Source organism: Corvus moneduloides, chromosome 9 (genome assembly GCF_009650955.1).
Source record: "Corvus moneduloides isolate bCorMon1 chromosome 9, bCorMon1.pri, whole genome shotgun sequence".
Taxonomy (NCBI): domain Eukaryota; kingdom Metazoa; phylum Chordata; class Aves; order Passeriformes; family Corvidae; genus Corvus; species Corvus moneduloides.
Window position 1 is genome coordinate 22,984,476 of NC_045484.1, and position 19,596 is coordinate 23,004,071.

General features: G+C 54.8%; 2 protein-coding genes across 3 annotated transcripts in view; one reads left to right on the top strand and one right to left on the bottom strand.

Moving 5' to 3' along the window:
• Positions 1 to 66: 66 nt before the first annotated feature.
• Positions 67 to 5,986, top strand: UROD (uroporphyrinogen decarboxylase). Of its 2 annotated transcripts, XM_032117556.1 has the most exons (10): positions 67 to 159; positions 977 to 1,089; positions 1,168 to 1,247; positions 1,437 to 1,499; positions 1,584 to 1,781; positions 2,024 to 2,185; positions 2,469 to 2,606; positions 2,749 to 2,849; positions 3,104 to 3,170; positions 3,363 to 5,986. In XM_032117556.1, the coding sequence occupies exons 1-10, from the start codon at positions 137 to 139 to the stop codon at positions 3,525 to 3,527; spliced, it is 1,110 nt and encodes a 369-aa protein (XP_031973447.1). In that variant the 5' UTR covers positions 67 to 136; the 3' UTR covers positions 3,528 to 5,986. The 2 variants fall into 2 exon arrangements, with proteins under 2 accessions (XP_031973447.1, XP_031973448.1); XM_032117557.1 differs by lacking the exons at positions 2,749 to 2,849; positions 3,104 to 3,170.
• Positions 4,599 to 19,596, bottom strand: part of ZSWIM5 (zinc finger SWIM-type containing 5) — a 98,156-nt gene continuing 83,158 nt past the window's right edge. Inside the window, exons 6-14 of the mRNA XM_032117555.1 lie at positions 17,318 to 17,494; positions 14,896 to 15,042; positions 13,800 to 13,937; positions 13,061 to 13,321; positions 12,528 to 12,663; positions 10,681 to 10,838; positions 7,803 to 7,966; positions 7,415 to 7,496; positions 4,599 to 7,002 (exon numbers count right to left, since the gene is read on the bottom strand). Of these exons, the coding sequence (XP_031973446.1) occupies positions 6,140 to 7,002; positions 7,415 to 7,496; positions 7,803 to 7,966; positions 10,681 to 10,838; positions 12,528 to 12,663; positions 13,061 to 13,321; positions 13,800 to 13,937; positions 14,896 to 15,042; positions 17,318 to 17,494 (2,126 nt within the window). The 3' untranslated portion in view covers positions 4,599 to 6,139. The remainder of the gene's footprint in view (positions 7,003 to 7,414; positions 7,497 to 7,802; positions 7,967 to 10,680; positions 10,839 to 12,527; positions 12,664 to 13,060; positions 13,322 to 13,799; positions 13,938 to 14,895; positions 15,043 to 17,317; positions 17,495 to 19,596) is intronic.

The following is a 19,596-nucleotide window of genomic DNA, read 5'->3' on the forward strand; positions in this document are numbered from 1 at the left end:
GCGGGGAAAGATGGCGGCGGGAGGAGAGGCGGGAGTACGTCGAGATGGCGGCGCCGGCGGGGCGGGACGGGGGCGGGACCGGGTGGACCGCGCCGCGTCGGGAGGCAACGGAGAGGCCGGGGAGCGGCGCAGGAGGATGGAGGGTGGCGAACGGCTCCTGTGAGTAACCGGGACCGGGCAGGCCTGCGCTCCTTCCTAGTGTCGTGATGGGGGCAGGCACCGAGGCCTGCACGAGGGATACTGGTGTGGCTCTGGGAATGGCGATCTGGCACTATGGGGGCACTGGGTAGTGCTATGACCAGGATAGTGCTTTCGTGCTGAGCTTCTGTACTGGGGACACTGGTGTGGCTCTGGGGACACTGCTGATGCACTGGAGTGGCCCTGGGGTTATGGTGCTGGCACAAGAGTCCGGTACTGGGTCACTGGAGAGGCTCTGGGCGGGTGTTGCTGATCCTGCACTGGGAGGGATCACCAAGGCCACCGGTGTGGTAGTTAAGTCACTGGTCCCAAGTGGAGATTTTGGGGACTTTGTTCCCATAGGCCTCGCGGTTGCCGGGGTCCCCCTCCCCGGGGCAGGCCGGGCTCCAGCAGCCCCGCGGCGGGGAGGCTGGGGACGAGGGAGCCTGGGGACGCGTTGTCTGGCACAGACGGGGGGAGAAATGCAGAACTGCCCGCCCCGCTCGTCCCAAATCTCTCCTGGCGGGAGCAACTGGTGGCCCTGATAACTTAATCTCGCGGGCCCTGAGCAGGGCATCGCCTCTTCCCGGGGTGGGGGGCCCGCTGTCCTTTGCAGGAAGAGGTCCTGGACTGTGGTGGGGAGAATTTATCACCTTTGTCACAGCTAGGCGCAAGCCTCTTCTGCGGTCAGGGAGTGGGGACGAGCCGCTGACGCTGGCACCCTCTGCCCCAGCCGTGGGGGCCTGGCAGGGCACCCAGAATCATGGGTGACAGTCTGTACCTGCTCTTTGCTCCACAGCCCCAAAGGCTTCCCCAAGCTGAAGAACGACACGTTCCTGCGCGCGGCGCGCGGGGAGGAGACAGAGCACGTCCCGGTGTGGTGCATGCGGCAGGCAGGGCGCTACCTGCCAGGTGAGCGGCGGAGGTGTGCGGGGGGTGGCGAGAGGGCATCAGCAAGCAGCCGGTAACATTTGTGCTGATCCCTTGTAGAGTTTCGGGAGACACGGGCGTCACAGGATTTCTTTGCCACTTGCCGGAGCCCCAAATTGTGCTGTGAGCTGACGCTGCAGGTGAGCACCACTCGGGGGTCTGTGTGTCCCCTCTCCCTGCCCAGATGGGGAAAAACCTTGGTTCTGGCCATCCTGGGTGGTCTCAGGAAATTGTGCAGCCCCTGGGGACTCCAGTACCCCATGGGCTTGACCAGGTCTTCCATGGGGAGGGAGTCACAACCCCTCACTAACATTGCTTCTCCTGTGCAGCCACTAAGACGATTCCCCCTGGATGCTGCCATCATCTTCTCTGACATCTTGGTGGTGCCCCAGGTGAGAGCCATGGCCATGGGGAACAGCAGCTGGTAATGGGGCAGAGTTCAGGGCTGCCCCATTCTCCATCTCCCCTGTCCCCAGGCACTGGGCATGGAGGTTGTCATGGTCCCTGGCAAAGGACCGACGTTCACAGAGCCCCTGAAGGAGGTGGAGGATCTGCTGAAACTGCGACAGAAGGTGGATGTCACCGCGGAGTTGGGTTACGTCTTCCAGGCCATCACACTGACACGACACAGCCTGGAGGGCAAGGTGCCCCTCATCGGCTTCTCGGGGGCACCGGTAGGTGATGTGGCTCCTCCGTGTGGGTTCCCCTGATGGGCTCCTCTGCTTTCCTGGGGTGACACCAGCTATGGCACCCCCAGCTGTGGGTGCTACATGGGTGCGTTAGGGGGAGCATTCAGTGCAGGAGCAGCTGTGCCCCAGGCTCTGGGTTGCTCGCAGGTCCTACGTTCACCACTGTGACTGGGGCTTTGTGTCTTCTTTCATCTCCATCACCCTCCTCACTTCTCTCCTTCCCACAGTGGACGCTCATGTCCTACATGATTGAGGGTGGTGGCTCCACTACAATGGCCAAGGCCAAGAGCTGGCTCTACCGTCACCCCGAGGCAAGCCACCGGCTGCTGCAGCTGCTGACCGATGTCATCATTGACTACCTGGTGGGGCAAGTGGCTGCTGGAGCGCAGGTGTGTCCTGGGGCATGGGTACAGGGCCAGGAAGGAGGGCAGGGACTGGACACAGGGACCAGAGAGGGTCCAGCATCTGGAAGGAGGAGGAGAGACTGAGGTGCTGCTTTCCCAGTCCCATGGAAAAGTGGTTGAATCACCATCCCTGGAGGTATTTAATAGACAAGTAGATGTGGCACTTGGGGACATGCTTTACTGGTGGATTTGGCAGTGCTGGGTTAACCTTCGGACTCAATAACCTTAAAGGTCTTTTCCAGCCTAAAGGATTCTGTGTCCCTGGCAGGCACTCCAGCTGTTTGAGTCCCATGCAGGGCACCTGGGCCCGGAGCTGTTTCAGGACTTCGCCCTGCCTTACATCCGAGATATTGCCCAGGCTGTCAAGAGCAAGCTGAAGGAGGAGGCACTGCCCCTGGTGCCCATGGTGAGTCAGGGCTGCCTGGATTGACCCTGATGTGTGGGGGCTGCTGGAGAGGGGTGCATCCCCTGGTACCTGCTTCCCTCAGTCCAGCCTGTGGAGAGGGGTCTGACTCAGAGCAGCTGCTGCCCATCTCCTCCCTCCCCAGATCGTCTTTGCCAAGGATGCGCACTACGCCCTGCGCGACCTGGCCCACGCCGGTTACGAGGTGGTTGGTCTCGACTGGACCATCCGGCCCCAGGAAGCTCGGTAAGAGTCTGGCACAGGGCTCAGGTGTCTGGGCAGGACCCCAGGCCAGGTACTCTGGCCTCCTCCTCTGCCCTGAGCCATCCCAGGCCTGCACATTGCTGCTCTAAAGGTGGGGATAGTTGGGCTGCCATGCTACAGCCTCTAAGGGCTGCACTGAGGGGTCCTGGGTGTCCCGTGGTGGGGGCTGCAGGCATCAGGCTGCCTTCAGCCTCTGTAGCACATGCAACAACTCACCTGCTTCCTCCCTGCTGCAGTGCACAGATAGGAAAAGATGTCACTCTGCAAGGGAACTTGGATCCGTGTGCTCTCTATGCACCCAAGGTGAGCCATGGCCATCGCCAGCAACCAGGGCTACTTCCAGCCTGTGTTAATGGCCTTCTGCCTCAGCTTCCCCACCTGCAGTGCTGGCTCATGTCCCAGCAGTCTCCCAGGCTGGCTGGGGGGCGGTACTAGTGGGGGTGAAATACCCTGGCCTGGATGGGACTGATGCATGGTTTCTTACCATACCTACAGGAGAAGATTGGCGAGCTGGTGAAGAAGATGCTGGAGGGTTTTGGGACCCAACGCTATATTGCCAACCTGGGCCATGGCCTCTATCCTGACATGAATCCTGAACATGTGGGTGCCTTTGTGGAGGCTGTGCATGCTCATTCCCGTCACATCAACAAGCACAGCTGAGCCTGGGATCTTGGGGACAAGACTCTGGTTTGGGCACAGTCATCCCTGTATTGTCACAGGGCTCACTCCAGGCGGGGTTGCAGCATTAAACCAGCACCTTCTCCACAGCAGCCGTGTGGCTCTGGCTGGGTGGATGGGGAACTGGATGGCCCTGAAGGAGATGGGCAGTCATGGCAGGCTGCTAGAGGAACAAGTGAGGTGAGGGGGAGCTCCTGAACCCCATCCTGCAGGTCAAAATGGGGAAACAGGGATGGCAGTCATTTGGGGGGGATGCCTCTCCCTGCCAGGCTGCACAGTGTCCATGCTTGAAACAGAGGATGTGAGCCCAGGGCACAGCAGCCATCTCCTGACGATGGATGTGCTCAGCTCTGCTAGGGAAAGTGAGCTGCCTGAGGCTGGCAGGGTCACAGCTTGGGAGCTTGGAGCTCACAGCCCACCACTGGCAGAGGCTCAGCATCAGCTGTCCCACAGTCCTGCTCAGGTCGGAATGGCCAATGTGGCATAAACACAGGGTAGTCTCAAGGGGCTGGGAGACCCAGCAGGACTCACCTGGGGGAACAATTGGCAAAAGTGGCAGGAGAACCTCTGACACACCACCACCAGCACCCTGCCACACTGGCTGAGATGGCAGCAGAGGCACCATGGCACTCCTCCAGCTCCCAAAGCCTCTTTGGGACCATCCCGCTGGTCCTGGAGTGTTCCCCCATGGACACCTCCTCGTCTCCTCTGATCCTCGGAGCCAAGCTTGCCTGGGGATCAGCAAACCCTGCAAAAGGCAGCCCCAGAAGCCTGAGTTGCAACTCCTTGCCACCCCATCCCACACTGCAGCATGCTCACATGGGCACCAACACTGCTCTAGCTGGCATGGATAGGGCAGTGTCTCCAGCATGGGCAAGGACCTGCTAACGCTGTGTGTGGCAGGGAATTGCACTCAGAAGCAGGCAGGGTGCCTTGTCTCTGCTCTGTCCCCCTCCTTGGGGCACAGGAGCTGGGTACCACAGGGGACTGCAACACTGCTCTGTACAAGTGTGACCCCCTGACCTCAGAGAAAGGCAGGAGAGACGCAGGCGGTAATGTTCATCCCTTTTATTATTAAACATCAGATGAAGAGGTCGCACACACACATACACGCACGCACGCAAAAAAAAAGAAAAAAAAATGGAAGGAAAAAAAGAGAGAAACAGACTGGTTGAAGACCACTATTTCGGTGGCAACAGAGACCGAGTACAATCGGGTTCCTGGCCGGAGCGCGGACACAAGTCACTTGCCAAAAAATTAAACCAGACAGCAGATAACTAGCGCACGTTCTCTAACTACAAGTCGCCGCCCAGACCGGCCCTGGTCCCCCCAGCCCTCCCAACCCGCTGGCAAAGAAATGAACCAAAACTGAGAGCCACTGGCCCGGGGCTGGAGTGTGCCCCCGGCGCGGGGCGAGCTGGGAAGGGCCGGGCGCTGGCTGCACCACAGAGCTGGGAACGGTGCGGGAAGGCGATGCGGCTGCCCCTCCCTCCCCCGGAGCCGGCAGCCCTGGTGCCTGCCCAGGCACTCGCACCCTGCACCCGCCCTGCGATGGGCTCGAGTCCTCCATCGCCAGCGTCCGCGTGTGTCCGAGCGAGCATCGCCCCGAGTTCCTTCCTTCGCTGTCCTCCAGTGCTGGGCAGCTGCTCCTCCATCCGTCTGTCCGTCCGTCCCAGGGCTGTGAGTCGAGTAGATGTTCGCCTCCCCCCCACACCCTTCTTGCTGCTGACGATGCCATGGGAACCTGAGAAATGTTCGCGTGCCTCCTCCTCTTTTTGTCTGTGGTTTTGTGTGGGTTTTTTAAATAATAGTTATAATAATAATAACAATAATAATAATAATAGCAATAATAAAAATAATCGCCCCAGCCCACAACAATTTCAAGTATCCCCCAAATAAAAGACAGAATTATAAATAATTATAACTTTACAATTTAATAATTGACACATATACTATAGTATTTACAGTATCATAAATGCTTTTTTTTGTGTTACTTTTAGTAAGCAATCCCTGAGAACAGTTACTTTTACTTGTTTTTATTGAAGTATCTTCACAAATAGAGGAGTTTGCATGTCTCGGGCGGGCAGGAGAAGCGCTCTGCAAAGCCATCGCTTTTGGTGACGCATGAGGTTCTAGTGTCGCAGGTTTCTTTGCTCGCTTTTTTTCCTTTCTTTTTTTTTTTTGTTAAATTCCCCACATAATTGTAAAGATTTTTCACTTTGCAACCTTCGTATCCCTCCAGCGACCACGTCCTTCAGGAAAGAGGTATTAGATTTCCAGGTTAGCTTTTGGTATTGGCAAGGGAGGGCAGGGGGCTGAGTGAACCATCCTTTTTCCCCGTGGTTGCCTTTTGGTTTGTGCCCAAGGAATCTCTGGATCCTCTCAGTGTGTGAAATGGTTAAATCCAAGAAAGAGTAACACTAAAAGAAAAAAAAAAAAAAGAAAGAAAACAAACAAAAAAAAGAAACAGAAGACCAGAACAGAGCAGCCTCTGCCGATGGGGGGGAAGGTGATCTCCACTTTCCTTCCTTCTTCTCTCCCGAGTCCCCGTGCTGCGGCCAGACCCTGCCAGTGAGCATGGCAGGAGCCGGGGCTCACCCAAACCGTTCCCGCACCAGCAGCATCAGTTTTTTCTTGCCTTTGTAGATTTGTTTAAGATTGTCAATGAACTGGGCAAACTGTATGTGCCCATCCTGCGCCAGGAGGAAGGTCTCCCTGGCCTTGCTGAGGAACTCGATGAACTCCCCATAGTGCCGTGGGCTGATGTGGGTGAGCCGGGAGTGGGTGGTGTTGATGTAGGCGCTTATCGTCGCATCCAGCAGCTGCCGCAGGGGGGCTTTGTCGGTGGACATCAGCTTCCCCGAGTTCCTGCGCCCAGGGATGCCGGCCAGCCCTGGTGCCGTCATGGTGCAGCGGCGAAGGATGTCCGAGAGCACCGTGGCACAGTGCACACTCTTCACCACCAGTGGGATGATGGCTGCCAGCTCGTTTTTGCCCAGAGAGTGGCTCAAGGCGCAGGCCCAGAGCACATCATTGATGGCCGGGTGCGTGTCCTGGTTGTAGGCCAGGTTGAGATGTGTCATGGCCAACGAGGCCAGTTTGAAGGCTCGGAGTGGGTAGCCCCGGTGTTCCATGTAGCGGGCGATGGTGAAGAGCTGGGTGTAGGTCATGCCGGTGGAGGCGGCGTCAATGACAATCTGGTAGGCAGTCTCGAAGGCGATGTGGTCCTTCTCGCAGAGGGTCAGGGCGGACAGGGCGCAGTTCTGGGGGTCCTTCATGGCACACTGCAGGGCCAGGGTGCGGGCACAGCTGGCCAGCTCTTCCCGCTGTGGGTAGTCCAGGCTCAGGCGCAGGATGGTGTTGTGGGACATCACTGTGGCTGCCACAATGCTGGTGGCTTCCGTGGGAGTGAACAGTGAGTACCAGCTTTGCAGGATGCTCACCAGGGCCCTCACTCCTGCAAGAAAACACAGGGGTCACAGCACAGCCCTGGAACCTGGCTCAGTTCACGGGGCTCCTCTGAGACCCGGAGACAGGGCAAAACCAGCCCACAGCACTGCTGAGCTGTTGCCTCTACCCCAAGAGGGACAGGGCAGAGGGGGACAGGCAGAGGCTAACCTGCTGCAGGGCACAGAGAGCACCACTGGCCTGGCACAGGTACAGGGCACCCATCCCAGTCTCAAAACCAGCCACTGCTCCAGTCCCAACCCTGCCAGCTGGTGCTCTGAGGTGAATTCAGTTACCCAGGAAGAAATGAGACACCCAGGAGAACTCAGATGCTCAGGGCTAGGCATGAGCCAGGGATATCTATGCCCAATCCCGCTCCCACTGCATGCAGGCCAGATCCCCCCAGCGCACATGGAACTCACCCACTTCGGTAGCACACGTCACCAGCCACCTCACCATCTCCCGCCGCCGCCAGTTGAGGGTGGACAGGGTCATGCGCATCACCTGCAAGGCAAACTTGGGGTGACTGGCTGCCCTGCAGGGCTCTAGTGAGGCCACCCAAGAGAGCAGTGCTCCCCAAAAATCCCTCTGGTTCAACTGGCTACCAACTCCCTGGCACTGCCCCACCTCCACCCAAACCACAGTGAGCACAGGCGCTTCCCAGGGCTGAGGTCCCCTGCTCAGGACCACACAGGGATCAATCTACTCCTTCCATGGGGGACACCCTGCTTGGTGGAAGACCATCACCAGCACCACTGCCACAGAGTGGGGGGCAGAAGGGCCACCAGCAACCCCCGCATCACCCCATACCTGGAGCCCCAGTTCCAGGGCCACATTGAGCAGTGTCGTGTCAGAGTTGCTGTCGGCTGGCGTGGCAATCTTGAATGCGTCCTGAGCCAGCTTGAAGATCAAGGAGGAGGAGTGGATGTTCTTCTGGATGGCCTCCAGCACCGTGCGTAGGCGCAGCATGTCCCCTGGGCACAGGCAAGAACAGTCAGATGGCTCAGGCATCCCCCCAACTTGCCCTGGAGCCCCATCTCTTGCCTGCCCTTCACCATGGCCAGCCCCTCTGGACACACACAAGGACACACAGCAATGTTGGATCAGGTCCTGCAGTCCAACAGTTGAAAATGGAGCACCCTCCCCAGGAAGTGATACACCCTACAGCATCCGGCCTCACTCAAGTTCATCCTCTCAGAGAGGACAAACAAACCTGAGTGATCCCAGACACGTCCTGTCTTTAGCAGACATCTCCAGGCACCTGGATGTTCCACCCTGGCCTCAAGTTTGACAGCTGTACAGCAGCCTCTTCCCAGAAAAGGAGGGGCTTGGGGAGATGCCTAGTACTGAATGGCTGCAGAAACATCAGTCTTCATCCAAGAACATTAGGAAGAAGAGGAAAGGCTGTTTGCTGCACACGCTGCCTTGCCCAGCAAGTCCCTTCTGCAGGACTGGGCTGGGGTCACCCAGACTTGCTGCACCTTGGTCCTCGATGTCCCAGGTCAGGCACACAGCACTCACAACCAAGACAGGCTGAGCTATCCCCAAAGAAGGGGGTTCATGGCACAACACCCAGGCATATTAATATCATGATCCTGCATCTAAGTTGGGAAATCCTCCTATCAGTCCCTGTGGGACACAGTGTGGGGAGTGGGACCTTTGAGGTGTGTGCAGACCACAGGTGCCAACATGCCACATTAGGTTCCAGCTTTGTTTCTACTCCCAGTCACAGACTGAGCAGATGAACTTCATCCAAAGACAACTAAATCGTGCACAGCCGTGTGAAAAACCCAGTGCTGCACCTGGACACACGGAGACATCTCGGGTGACTCATAGCTAAAGATAACACCTGCCACCCACCGCAGCCGCTTGCACTGCCACCAAAATCCAAGCCTCCCTAAAATGGCTCGTGGGGGCGTGGACAAGAGAGGCTGCAGGATCACACTGGGACGTGCTGCAGCAGGGGAACACCTGAGGAAGGGGACGGTGGGAAAAACAGATGCAATCCAACAGCCCTACATCCCCAGCATAAAAATATCATCCCATTAGGCACTGGAAGGGAGAAAAAGACCTAAAGGATAAGCCAAGTGCCAGCTCCTCATCAGGGCACTGCAAATCAGGGGCAGGACATCATCAGCCCTGGTAAAGCAGCCTAGAGGAAGAGAATGGAAGGAGAGGAGAGGAGAGGCTGCCAAGGCAGCAAGGCTGGAGCTTTCTGACAGCTCATTTTCCTTCCCTCTCACTGGGAAAGAAAAACCTTCTCTGCCAGGCTGGCAGTACCAGGACATCAGAGGGTAGTGGCAACTGCTTGGCTCACTGACCCTCACGGGACACAAGACCCTTGCCATCCTGCTGGGGTTGGTTTCTGGTCAGGGGGATGTTTAATGAAAAGCCTGTGCTCGCCTTCATAATAATGCCTGGGCAGGAACCAAAGAGGCCCAAGAGACCAGTGAGGTGTTTCACAAGCCCTCTGCAGCTGGGACCAAAGTGTCCCACCCAGCACTGCTGATCCCATCTCCCACAAAAGCCACTTGTGGTTTGGTGCACAGGGAGGTCTTCTCCCTCCCACAGCCCACGCAGGATCATTACTACAGGGCTGGAAGAGACAAAGCAGAGGTGAAAGGTGTTGGGGAAGATGGAACAGGAAAACCTTGGAAATATGATTGCCTGACAAAAGATTTTGGGAATATGAAAACTACAGGCAACATCGAAATGAAAGCCACTTTTGAAATACCAGGTCTTAGTTACTGAACAACTAGAAAACAATGGTATGGCCACTGAAGATAATCCCCTCTTGATTGAACAATACCCTCTGCTTGCAGGCAGGTCCAAGGGTCAGAGCAGACCCTACTAGCTCAGCAGAAGGGGTCCAAAGAGTAGTTTTTAGAAGTTAAGATGTAACACTCTATGGTAATATAAGAACTCTTATAGGCTGCATGTAAATGCTATAGGATTTGTATCTTGTATTAGATTGGTTAGTGACAATTAGAATATTCAGTACAGAAGATGATTTATTGTATTGTAACCAGAACTTCAGACATTCTCTATTCCTCTCTTCCACTTCTACTCTTACTTCCACTCTTGCTCTTACACCCTCTCTCTCTCTCTCACCTGCTTACTCTCTTGGGCCTGCTCAGAGCTGAGTCTAGCAGCTCTGAGCAGTGCCCCAATACCCACGCCTTTACAATAAACCGACTGTGTCCCAAGACCTGCTTATAGAGATCTCTCCATCCGTCTCCGTCCCGACCGAACCCGCCCGTAACCTACAGAAAGGATAAACAGCTTCAAACTAAACCATGGCATGACCCCACGACATGCCTGGCATGGACTGCTGACCTGGCAGCTGGCTGTGCTGCAGGGCAGGCATGGTCCTGCATCACCCAGGGCACTACCCAGGACCTGCAGCACCATGGCTGCAAGGCCTGCCTGCACCGCATGGGAAATTCCCATCCTGCCCTGCTGGACCATGAGCCCTTTGGGACAAGAATTCCAGAAACTCCAGATTCTCAAGGCCAGCTCACCGTGCCCTGCCCACAGCAGGCTGTCAGTGGGGCACCCAGCCAGTCACCTCTGCCAGTGCTTGAGGGACCAGAAGCAACAGCTCCCTCTTTTCTCCAGGAAAAACCCTTCAATGCTCTTGTGCAGCATCGTCCCATCAACCCTGCCCCAGAACTGCCCTGCCACCGACCTTTGGCTGCTGTGAGCATGGTGGAGGCCAGCTCGCACTGCTGTGACTCCAGGTGCCCCAGGGTGAACCAGCGTGGGTACCTGCTGGGGACCACTGAGACCAGGTGGTGAGGGTGAGTCACGTCGCCGGATGGTGCTGTGGTCTCCAGGACAGGCAACCTGAAGGGAAAGCAGGAGGAGGCAACATCAGACCCAGCCCAGCCCAAGCTTCACCCCGTCTCCCTGAGGTGCTGCCAAGGCGAGGCAGGGGCTGCCTGCAGGCAGCTGCCTGCAGCAATGCCTTTGAACACATCCTGCTGCTGTGCATGTGTGGGGCTCCCAAGGCTGCGTGCTCAACACATGGGCACGGGGATCAATCTCAGACTGACTTGAAAGGGGGAGAAAGATCCGTGGAGTGATTTATAAACTTGTAAGGAAAAGCACAGACCTCAGAGAAAACAAAAAGGAAGAAAAAAATAAAATCCCTCCTCCCCTCCTGCTCCTTTCATGTCAAAGCACCCAGCAGAACTCCTGACTGTATCATCTGGTTCTTCTTAAAACACTTGGCTATGATCAGAAGCAGCAGCACATTTCCCCAGGGCCTCTGCAGCCAGGTTAGGTTGCCTGATTTTGTGAGCATATCTAAAAGCCTGGAAAACCTGAGGGAGAAGCAAGCCTAAAGAAAGGGAGCAGGAGTCTCAACATCACCAGCCTAAACTCCTGAGTTGGTGCTGTTGTTGCTAACTTGATGGCTAATTATGCAGGAGGGAAACCGCCCTGGACATGAAGAGCATCCAAGTGTCTCTGCTCTCCCTGCTTGCAGGCTTGAGGTAACCACAAGGCAGCAGAAGCCCAACCTTTCCAGCCCTGGACATAGATACCCCAACACAGGGAATCCTAGCTGGGAGCAGGGGATGGGTACTAACAGATGGCATCCCTAGGGCCCTTGGTCTTGTTTGATGGCCAGAGGTCTCAGGTCTGGCAGGACATGGTGTCTCCACAGACCACAGAGGCCCTTGGCTTCTTATTAGGGCTGAGCAGCTCTTCCCAGGATAGGGGGATTTCAAACTTTCCCCCAGTGTTGGGGAGAGATGACCCATGTCACTGCAGAAATGCTGCAAAAAAGGTGATGGTCTGGGCCAGGACTTTTAACAGTGGTAGAGGGAGAGAGCACTGGGATGCTCTGGAGTTGAACAGTCCTCCAAGCATTGACTTGTTGGGGAAACTCCAGCCTTTCCAGAACCCATCCCTGTCAAAACAGTGCAGTACATGAGCTGATGTCTGAAGTGCGTCATGCACAGGGGAGGGAGATGGGACAGCTCTCAGCATCAGCTGTGTTCCCAGTCCCAGAGACAGAGATGCATTTTAATGGAGAGCAGAGTGCAACTGTGTTCTCCACCTGGCTCTGCGACACCCTGGAGCCTGGGGCAAACCATCCGCCCATCTGTGCCAGGGTAACAGCCCGTCTTGCAGGCAGGGAGGGCTGCAGGGTGCCCGAGGCCTGGCAGACAGAAGGCAGATGACAGCTCTGTGTGTGCCTGGGACCCGCAGGCAGAGGATGCCTGTCACAGGGACAGGCAAGTGGTGGTCCAGCCTGGAGCGAGGGGGCCAGCAGACATTATTGGACCCATGCAAATCCATACGGATGGAGCTGATAAACTAGGAATCATCCAAATGGAAAGCAGGAACCTCTTTGCACTGCTGCTGTGCCCAGTGGCCCTACACACTGCACAAGATCCCATGGATGGCAAGCTCCAAGCCTGTCTCCACTCTCATCCCTGCTCTAAAGTTGCAAAGCATCCCAGATTCCCACCAAGCATAGGAAAGAGACAAAAAGGGGGGCAGAGACAGAATTAAACATGCACCAACCTCATGGCCCGCAAAGCCAGCTTGTATGCCAGGTCAGCATCATGGGGCAGCAGGGCAGAGAACAGGTATTTGGCAAAGGTGTGCATGGGGACGCTCTCCCGGTGGATGACTTCTCCCAAGCCGCTGAAGGGACCACCTAGGTAGAAGCAGAGCCCATCAGCCATAATTAGCACAGCAGGATCTGTGGCTGGGGTTTGCACCACCCCAAAGCTCTGAGGATCTGCTGTTCAGCTCCCTGGCATGTTACTCAAGTTGGACCCAGGGCTGCTCTTTCCTTTTCTAAAAGAAAATAAGAAACTGAGCCCATGTGCTTAGCACCCTTCTCCATATTGCCTCTGAGTTGGTCTTTTTCTAGGGATGCCAGTAAAGGCTTGCTTTGCCAGGCGATGGGGCAGAGTAGCCATGCTAGAGTCTCTGCACCACATCCAGAGAGGAAGAAGCACGATGGGCATAAATTTTGAAAAGGGCACCTCAGAGATGTTACCCACACTTGGCTAAGACACAAAAGTCAGCTAGATGAACCAGGTCCCCACCTTCCAGCAGCAAGATGCACTGCTTCCGCAGGGTCTGCACCAGCACCGGGTCCAGCTCCAGGTCCTGCAGCCGGGCAATGATCTGCTCCTCATTGCGGCACACCTTGTCCTGGGCATAGAGACCTTCAGGCATCACCCTCTGCTGACCCATCCCCATCAGGGCTACCTCTAAGGCCAGGGACAGGTAGGACTCGCCACTGTCTTGGCTGCCGGTCACAACGGGCACATGTTGATACACTGGGGGTTTGGAGTCCCCAGCATCTGAAAGGAGGGAGAGGAGATACAGTGGGGTTAGAAGAGTCTTCCCAGATAGCAGAATCATTGCAGAGAAAAACCTCTCACTTCAGAAGACCTACACTTCTCTTCCTGCCTGCTTTCAGTTACCCAGAAACAATGGATGAAAGTTCTCTGAGGGAGATACGGGCTTCACCCTCCCTTCCTGCTCTCACTAGGAGATGCAGGAGACCCAAGACATGTGCAACAGAGTGCACAGCTGACACCAGAGCCTTCCCCTGGACCAGCATGCCTCATCCCTGCTCTGCTCTGGCTGCAAACCCTGGGGCTGGGAAAACTCTATTTCTTTCTACTCACTGCCTTCCTTGCCTGCACTGCAGCTCTGCCCTGGCTGCTCCTGCCAGGGCAGAGAGGGGGGACTCAGAGCCCAGGTGTCCAGAGCCCCAGATCTGCACCCACCTCAGCCACAGCCATCAGGAAGAGATCCAGGAGGAGCACTTGGTACCTGAAATTTCAAGGCAATTTTCCTCTTCTAATCTACAAGCTTCAGTCAGGGTGAGAAAGAGGCAGCCGATGGGGTTCAGAGGGTGGCCTACCCAGCCCTCCAGGTTGGTGATGGTTGTTGCTCCTCGCTGCAGCAGCTCTGGATAAAATAGAACAGGACAATGGTAAAAGTAAGGAATTTAAAGACAAGTTCCGCACCCAGAGAGGCTTCTGAGACCAGAGGACTTTTCTTATCCCACAACTTGGGTCACAGGGACCTCCAGGGCCAACTCTGGCATGGTAGTTCACAAGGGCAAGGAGTAGCAAGGAGCAGCCACCCTGCACAGATAACTGAGGGAGCAGGCACACACACAAAAAAAGGTGTCCCTAAGGCCACATAAGATGCAGCAACTCATTCTCTGTTCCAAGAGGACATGAGGGTCAGCAGAGTCCCTCTATAGGTCCGTAATGCCAGACTTGCAGCTCATGGACTGATTTGCAGTGGTAACCTGAATGTTTTGGAAACACAAGCAGAAATCTCTCCTGAGATGACAAAGACTTCCAGTGATTCTTAAAAACTCCATCTTTTGGTGATCTCAAGCTGGCTGAGCTGGGAAGGACCAGAAGTCGCTGACCTTCAGCAGTGCTGCAGTAACTGACCCCGGCTCCCTGCCAATTGCAACTGCAAAAGGAGGAACACTGGGCTTGTCTCCTGGAACATCTACTCAGGAAATGCAAGGTGGAAGTAGCACACACAGCCAGTTACTGCTGCTCTGCAGTCAGGCAGCTCCTCTTTAATGCAGGCAGCACTTGCCTGGGCAACCCTTACAGGCAACCAGACACAGTGACAGTGGGAACAAGAACATCCCTACTCCAGCAGCCTGAAGACAGCATGTGGGCAGCTCTGTCCTTAGCATGGGGGTGTCAACCCAGCTTGGCTCAAGCAACTCAGTTTGTCTTCCTAGGACATGACCAATCCTCTGCAGGGCTGCCCACCCTCCACTTCTGCCACTCTGAATGGGGCAGCACAATTCTTGGAGGGGGAAAAGACTTTTCCAACCAACCGAGACACCCCGGCCAGACATCCCAAGACACTTCTCACGTAGCTCTACTCATACCTTTCTTCTGATGCTTATAAATTTCCAGCTGCCTTTGCTGCTGCAGTCGCAGGGTGTTGATTATGGCAACAGTTAGTCGGAGAGCTTCTCTAGGATAACCGTGGGAGCGCAGCGCATCCACCCGGGCACAGGCTGTCGGGACGTGTTCTGCAAGGCAAGGAACAGGGGCACGGCTGAGCCAGAGGAGCACAGGCATTTACAGGATGGTACTCACGGGGCCTCTTCTACTCATCTTCCCCACACCCCAGCTAAACTCTTGAATTCATCCATTTCTCCCTGCTCCTGGAAAGGATGCCTACCAGAAATACTAACGGGACTCCTGCCACATTCAACCCACAGCAGCCACGTCAATACCTAAATCCCCACCTCCGCAAAGATTTTCTAATGGAAGCTGTTCCAACACACCATTGCTGCAATATGACAGCTCCAGCACAAGGCTGTTACAACCTTGACATTCATTTCTCCTAAAATCTGCATGGCTTATCCCAACTTCTCTCACTGCTCTGCCCCCAAACACTCCTTGCTGTCCTGTCCCACATCTCTCTCTGCTCTCATGGCACAGGTGATGATACACAGGGTGAGGCTGGGCATCCAGCACTGTGCTGGAGGCACTGGAAGACTTGGGGTGATGCTCTGAACTGATTCCTTAACACCTCCATGGAGCGAGCTCTGCAGACATCCTGTCTCTTCTGCAGTTCTCCTACCTGGTGTTTTATTATTAGGAACAGTTGCACGAAACCCCCTCCCAAGACTCACAGTTGCTTAGGAATTCATCTGCTCCTCCTGCTTATTGCTCACCTGAAATCACAAGCAACTGTGGAGAGGATTATGACTGAGTGAGAAATTAGCAGGAGCAGATGACATGACATGCTGCATAACAAGCAGCAAAAATCCCATTTTCTTTCAAAATGTCCTACCAAGGGGAGAAAAAAACCCAGGCAAACACAGAAGATCTGAAGGTATGGTAGAGGGATAATTTCTACTCCTGGAAGAACTCAGAAAGCTCTGAAAATGCAGACAACCACCTCCACAAATGGGGTATCCACATCCCAAAGGTCACCCACAAGGAATACATGAGGAAGAGATTTCAGAACAAACACATCTGTAAAAGAGCTTCTTGTTGCTCCCTCTTTTCATTTGCTAAATGGATGAAATATTCATCTTCTCGCTGAATTCATCACTGGAAGTTGCTGACAAATCACACTCCTCTCCCAGCACTGAGTCCCTGAAGAGGTGCCAAGAAAGCAAAAGCGCAAAATCCAAAAATCATGGCAAATACATCAGAAAAATAACATGCACCAACCAGGTGGGGAAAAGGGCCCACCAGAATCCAGATTAGGCTCAGGACGGGGGAGCTGTGGCCACCATGTCCATTCTAGATGGAGTCCATGGATGTGCTAACCCAGCACTGCTGTCTGTGGCTGTGTGGGAAGGAGATTTGCTGCCTGCAGCTGCCCAGAACTCTTCCCAGAGCAGAAATATCCTCTCCTGCTCCAGCTAAGGTGTCCCAGCAGCCTTCATATGGGCCCTTCCTATCTCCTGGCATTAACAGCAACTTAGTGCCTGCTACTCCAGAAACTACATCTCTAGACAACTTTAAATATTCTCTTTCCTGGTGGCAGACCCCAGCTTCTGGAGTGGATGACAGTGCAGTGGTAGGCTTTGACCTATTCTGTGTTCATACATTCAACTCTTTAACTGTAGGGTAATCCCCCTTCCTGAAGGTGAGTGGGGACTTGTGTCTCCCATTCTGGGGTCTGAGGGCTGACAGCCACACCAGGATCCCCCCAAAGCCCTTCATGACACTCGTTCTCATCCCAGACAAGGAACTGTTGAGGGTCTGCAGATCTGCCCAGGGTCATGACTTTGCAGGAGAGAATTTGTGTGGCTTGAGGTACTTGGGCTAAAAGTCTTCAACACGGGAGGGCTCTGGGCTTGCCTGGCCCAGCATGCCTTAAGCTCACACGAGGCTTAACTGTATTGACGGCTAATTGCCTTTCAAGGAAGACTAACAAGAGGGTGAGAGCAGGAAAGAGAAAATCCAGAGGATACAGCTGTGCTTTGCAGTCAACTTTCAAAAGACTTTAAGTGCCCAGACCCTCAGTATTGGAAACAGTGAGAGCTTGCTCTGGGGACAGCTAAACACTGGCAGGATGAAAAGGGACATGATGAGCTTGGTCCAAGCTGCCCAAGAGAAGCCCAGACTGTAAATATGTGGAGATTGCTCTAAGGACTGTGGCTGGGGTTTGGGTGGGCATCAAATTCTTCTGCTCATCCCACTCCTCAGGCCAAGGGCCAGAGCAGCAATTTCAGTCTAGGATGCAGAAACTTGCAACGACCCAGGGTAGCCTCGGGTGACTCCTCTCCACGAGCAACCCTACTCACACAGGCCATGCGAGGGGCCGCTGGTTTGGATGCTCACCCAGCCACAGTGGCTGTCCCTGGGAGTTGAAGAGGAGGCTCTCACCCTCCCGCTGGTAGGAGGGGGACATGTAGAAGTCACTGCTGATAATGCGCTGCAGGTGGCTGTCCTGCCAGTGGAGGTCACAGCCCTCGATCGCCCGGGTGAACACCGTTCGTCTAGGCCTGGCCAGCGAGTCTGCAAAGAGAAAAACCATCAGTGCCCTGCTGGGGCAGGGGCAGCCTGTTCCTCCTCCCAGATACGACCTCCCTGGGCAGAGCTCTGCTTTTACAATGAAAGCAAAACCTGGTCTCACCTCAGTCATTTCCGAGATGGACATGAGCTCTGGCTTTGGATCCCTGTACTGCTACCCCATCCCTGAGGGAGACTAATGTCTCCTCAGACAGCATTGCTAAGTAACTTGCTAGAACAGCTGACTTGGTCAGAGAGGTGAGAAAAGAGGCAGGGACCACCCATCCATTTGCTTTGTGACCGCAATCCACTGTCACACACAAGGCTGATGCCTTGAAACCTGGCACTGCATTCCCTTCCCTGTGACACTGAGCACGCAGGCAGCTGCCCCAGGGTCAGGACTGGGCTCCCTCGGCATTACAGCCCTGCCAGCACCATGAGCTCTCCTCCTCTGCTCCAACACAGTCTCAGCTTCACTGAACTGCAGCTTCTTAGATCAGCAGCACATGAAGCCACAAAGGGAACCACATGAGTGTGTCTGATCTACCTCCGGGTGATGGGGGGAACCATCATCTTCCAGCAACCTTTGTGGGCTGCGTGAGAGGGCTGGAAGGGAGGAGACAGCATCATCTGAAACCCCACTGCTGCCTTGCACAGGATGTCTGCTCTCCTCTTCAGAGCTGCTCTGTAACTTCATGGACATTTCTGAAGCTACCAAATGCTGGATTAGCATTTCACCCCATCCAGATTGATCAAGACAAGTGGTTTGTCATGAGGAAAAAGCCTGTCCAGAGCAACCCCACTATCACTCCAGCCACATTGGATCATGAAGGCCAAACACAGCTGGCAGGCTGCAAAACAGGAAGCCCCAAAGGGGGTGCAACACTCCATGTTAGGTCCTGCAACCCGCAAGAGGGGCCGAGTTAAATGCATTCAAGGGTGGAAAACAAAAGGCACTGTTCAAAGCTGATCCAGGGAGGCTGGGTAAACATGCTCAGGAAACGATGGCAACAAGCAATTAGCCGGAATGCTGCAGGCACCCTGAGGTGGAGAGAAATTAAACAGGTGTTTGTATGTTGAGAACCAAGCCTGCTCACTTTACCAGGAAGGATTTCAAGAATCAGCTGTTCTTCAGTAATAAAAGAGGCTGGCAACAATCCGGAGCAGTATTTGCATATGCACAAACATGAACCCCGGGACACCTCCAGGACCCATGCTGCTTTCAGTCCCCTTCTTGGAGAAGCAGGAGCACAGGGAGAAGGGGACAACCCTGGCATGTGCCTTGGGAACTCCCTGCAAGTCTAAAAAAAGTGACCTGTTCAGCCCCAGCAACCTTCCCCAAATGCCAGAGCAAATCCTTGGGAGAGCTGGGAACACCACGGGGATAGTCCATGGTGCAGGACACAGAGCAGTGCCAGGTTTAAATTAAGCTGCTCCCTGAGGAAGAGCATAGGGAGGCCGGGCATGCAGTCCTGGCCATGGCTGGGGTGGCTGGAAGGACAGTCACGCTCCCAAACTGCTGCTGAGGGACTAATCCCACCCAGAAGAATGAAGTTTCCCCTGTGGTACGGCTGCTGTCCCCCTCTCCTCCACCCACTTTGGCCATGCATAATACACCAAAGAGCAATTCCAGTGCAGCAGACAGAGGCATGTGAAGAGCAATAACTTTCAATTAATGTCTACTTCAGGCAAAAGGAAGGAGAAAGAGTGCTTAAATTTAAAGGGATCAAATGCTTTGTCAGCGGTTGAAAAACTATTTTAGCACTAAGGAACAACCCCATAACTACATTGCTCTGTCTGTGCTCTGCACTTGAACTGCGTTAACATTCCTGGCTAATGACTTCCCCGTCACCTGAATCACAGCCTTTAAGTGAGGCTCAAGGGCTGGGAAAGGGGCTCTGCACCATCTCCAGCTCCTCACTCTCACATTACAGCCAGGACTTCTGAGCTCAGCTCTGCTCTGTTGCAAGCAGTACCGTTTCGCTGTATTACCCCATGCCCAAACCTGGACACACTGTAGGGGTCTAAACTCCCCCGAAGTCAAATTGCTTTAAAATGGTCTCTAATTTGATACTCAAAACACGGGCGACTTTGCCCTGTAGCAAAGA

What these genes read in the sequence shown, in the direction of transcription:
- UROD (XM_032117556.1), top strand. Translation starts at nt 137, where the DNA reads ATGGAGGGTGGCGAACGGCTCCT. An exon ending in GGCAGGGCGCTACCTGCCAG is followed by an intron (nt 1,090 to 1,167) that starts GTGAGCGGCGGA and finishes GATCCCTTGTAG; the next exon opens with AGTTTCGGGAGACACGGGCG. An exon ending in GCTGTGAGCTGACGCTGCAG is followed by an intron (nt 1,248 to 1,436) that starts GTGAGCACCACT and finishes TCTCCTGTGCAG; the next exon opens with CCACTAAGACGATTCCCCCT.